At 42.7% G+C, this 1,569-nt stretch overlaps 1 protein-coding gene across 1 annotated transcript; it reads left to right on the plus strand.

The window, feature by feature from the left end:
* Positions 1–5: 5 nt before the first annotated feature.
* LOC102203826 (CDK5 regulatory subunit-associated protein 1-like) lies at positions 6–1,212 on the plus strand (the record flags this gene model as incomplete). The annotated part of the gene is made up of 5 exons (XM_005755921.1): positions 6–47; positions 132–166; positions 254–354; positions 443–653; positions 741–1,212. Coding segments are annotated over 5 exons (582 nt in total), but the record flags the coding sequence as incomplete, so codon positions are not given.
* Between the last annotated feature and the right edge of the window lie 357 nt (positions 1,213–1,569).

Here is a 1,569-nt window from a genome sequence, read left to right on the forward strand (position 1 = left end):
CCATACTGCAGAAGAAGGGCTATCAGCGCACAGCTCATCTAAGCGAGGTACAGCTGACTTCTGGTTTTATTTTATGATTCTAGCAGAAGTAATTTTAATGCAGTTTGTTTAAGATGTGCGTGTACTTGCAGGCAGATGTTGTTCTTCTGGTAACGTGCTCTGTAAGGTAGGAGCAAAGATCAAACTCATGAAAAGTTTTGAAATCTAGTGCTAGGTGATGGCAGCTTTGCAACCTAATCTCTTTTCTTAACAGAGAAAAGGCTGAGCAAACAATATGGAATAGACTGCAACAACTAACAGCTATGAAGAGGAAACGATTAAAGACCCACACACCAATGAAAATTGGAATTTTAGGTGAGTAAGATCTCATGCACCATCTCTCATGCTCCATCAGATGATGGAGGTCACATTAAGGGTATGTTCATGGGTGTGTTTGTCTCAGGCTGTATGGCGGAGAGGCTGAAGATGGAGCTTCTAGAGCGAGAGAAGCTCGTAGATGTCCTCGCCGGTCCAGATGCATACCGGGACCTTCCGCGTCTCTTGGCTGTATCTGATGGAGGTCAGCAGGCGTGCAATGTGCTGCTCTCTTTAGAGGAGACCTATGCTGACGTCATGCCCGTCCACCACGCGCCTCGGGGGCACAGTGCTTTTGTGTATGTTGTTTATCAAATGGTTATCCGCCTTTTCCTGTAACAACGCATCTTCATACTGAATCTGCTGATGGTTTTGTGTACCGGCAGGTCCATCATGCGAGGCTGTGACAACATGTGCAGTTACTGCATTGTTCCCTTCACTCGAGGGAGAGAGAGGAGTCGACCCGTCCGCTCTATCCTGGAGGAAGTTCGTATGCTCTCTGATCAGGTAAACTGTAACGTCAACATTAAGGTTGGTTGGAAAAACTCCTGCATTTGTAACCACGCAACAACAGAATAGGAAAAAAACAAAAAAGAAAGTGACTTTGTGTTTTATGATAAATGCAAAATCTATACAACAATAATTTAACATGACTTATGAAACAAACTCAATTCAGTTTTACTTATATAGCACCAAATCACGAGAAGAGTTGCCTCCAAGCACTTTATGTGGTAAGCAAAAGCCCAGACAATAAAACAACACCCCATGAGCACGCAGTTGGCAACAGTGGGAAGGAAAAACTCCCTTTTAAACAGGAAGAAACCTCCGGCAGAACCAGGACGGGACAGCTATCTGCTGTAACTGGTTGGGGTCGAGGGGAGACAAGACTGAAAACATATGCCATGTTCCTTTCAATAAAGGTTGAAACTATTGATTAAGACCATAATCTCGTCATGAAAGTGTTTATTGAGGTCATGCAATAAGGAAGTCGACGAAATTCTGTACAACCAGTCATTTTTTGATAATAACCCATAAATCATAGACTTCCTGCTGTTATAAAAAAGTTTGTAGCTTCTAAGTCTGAAAAATGAAGTTTATGAAAAAGTACATGAAACCTTTAATTCTTATTATGGCCAGCAGGGGGCAACAATGCCTCTTATCGTTAAAAAGATGTATGCATCTATAATCAGGGGTGCACATAAGTGGTCCGCAGGT

The sequence above is a fragment of the Pundamilia nyererei genome, unplaced genomic scaffold (assembly GCF_000239375.1).
Source record: "Pundamilia nyererei isolate P.nyererei 1_Seehausen unplaced genomic scaffold, PunNye1.0 scaffold04893, whole genome shotgun sequence".
NCBI classification, from domain to species: Eukaryota; Metazoa; Chordata; class Actinopteri; order Cichliformes; family Cichlidae; genus Pundamilia; species Pundamilia nyererei.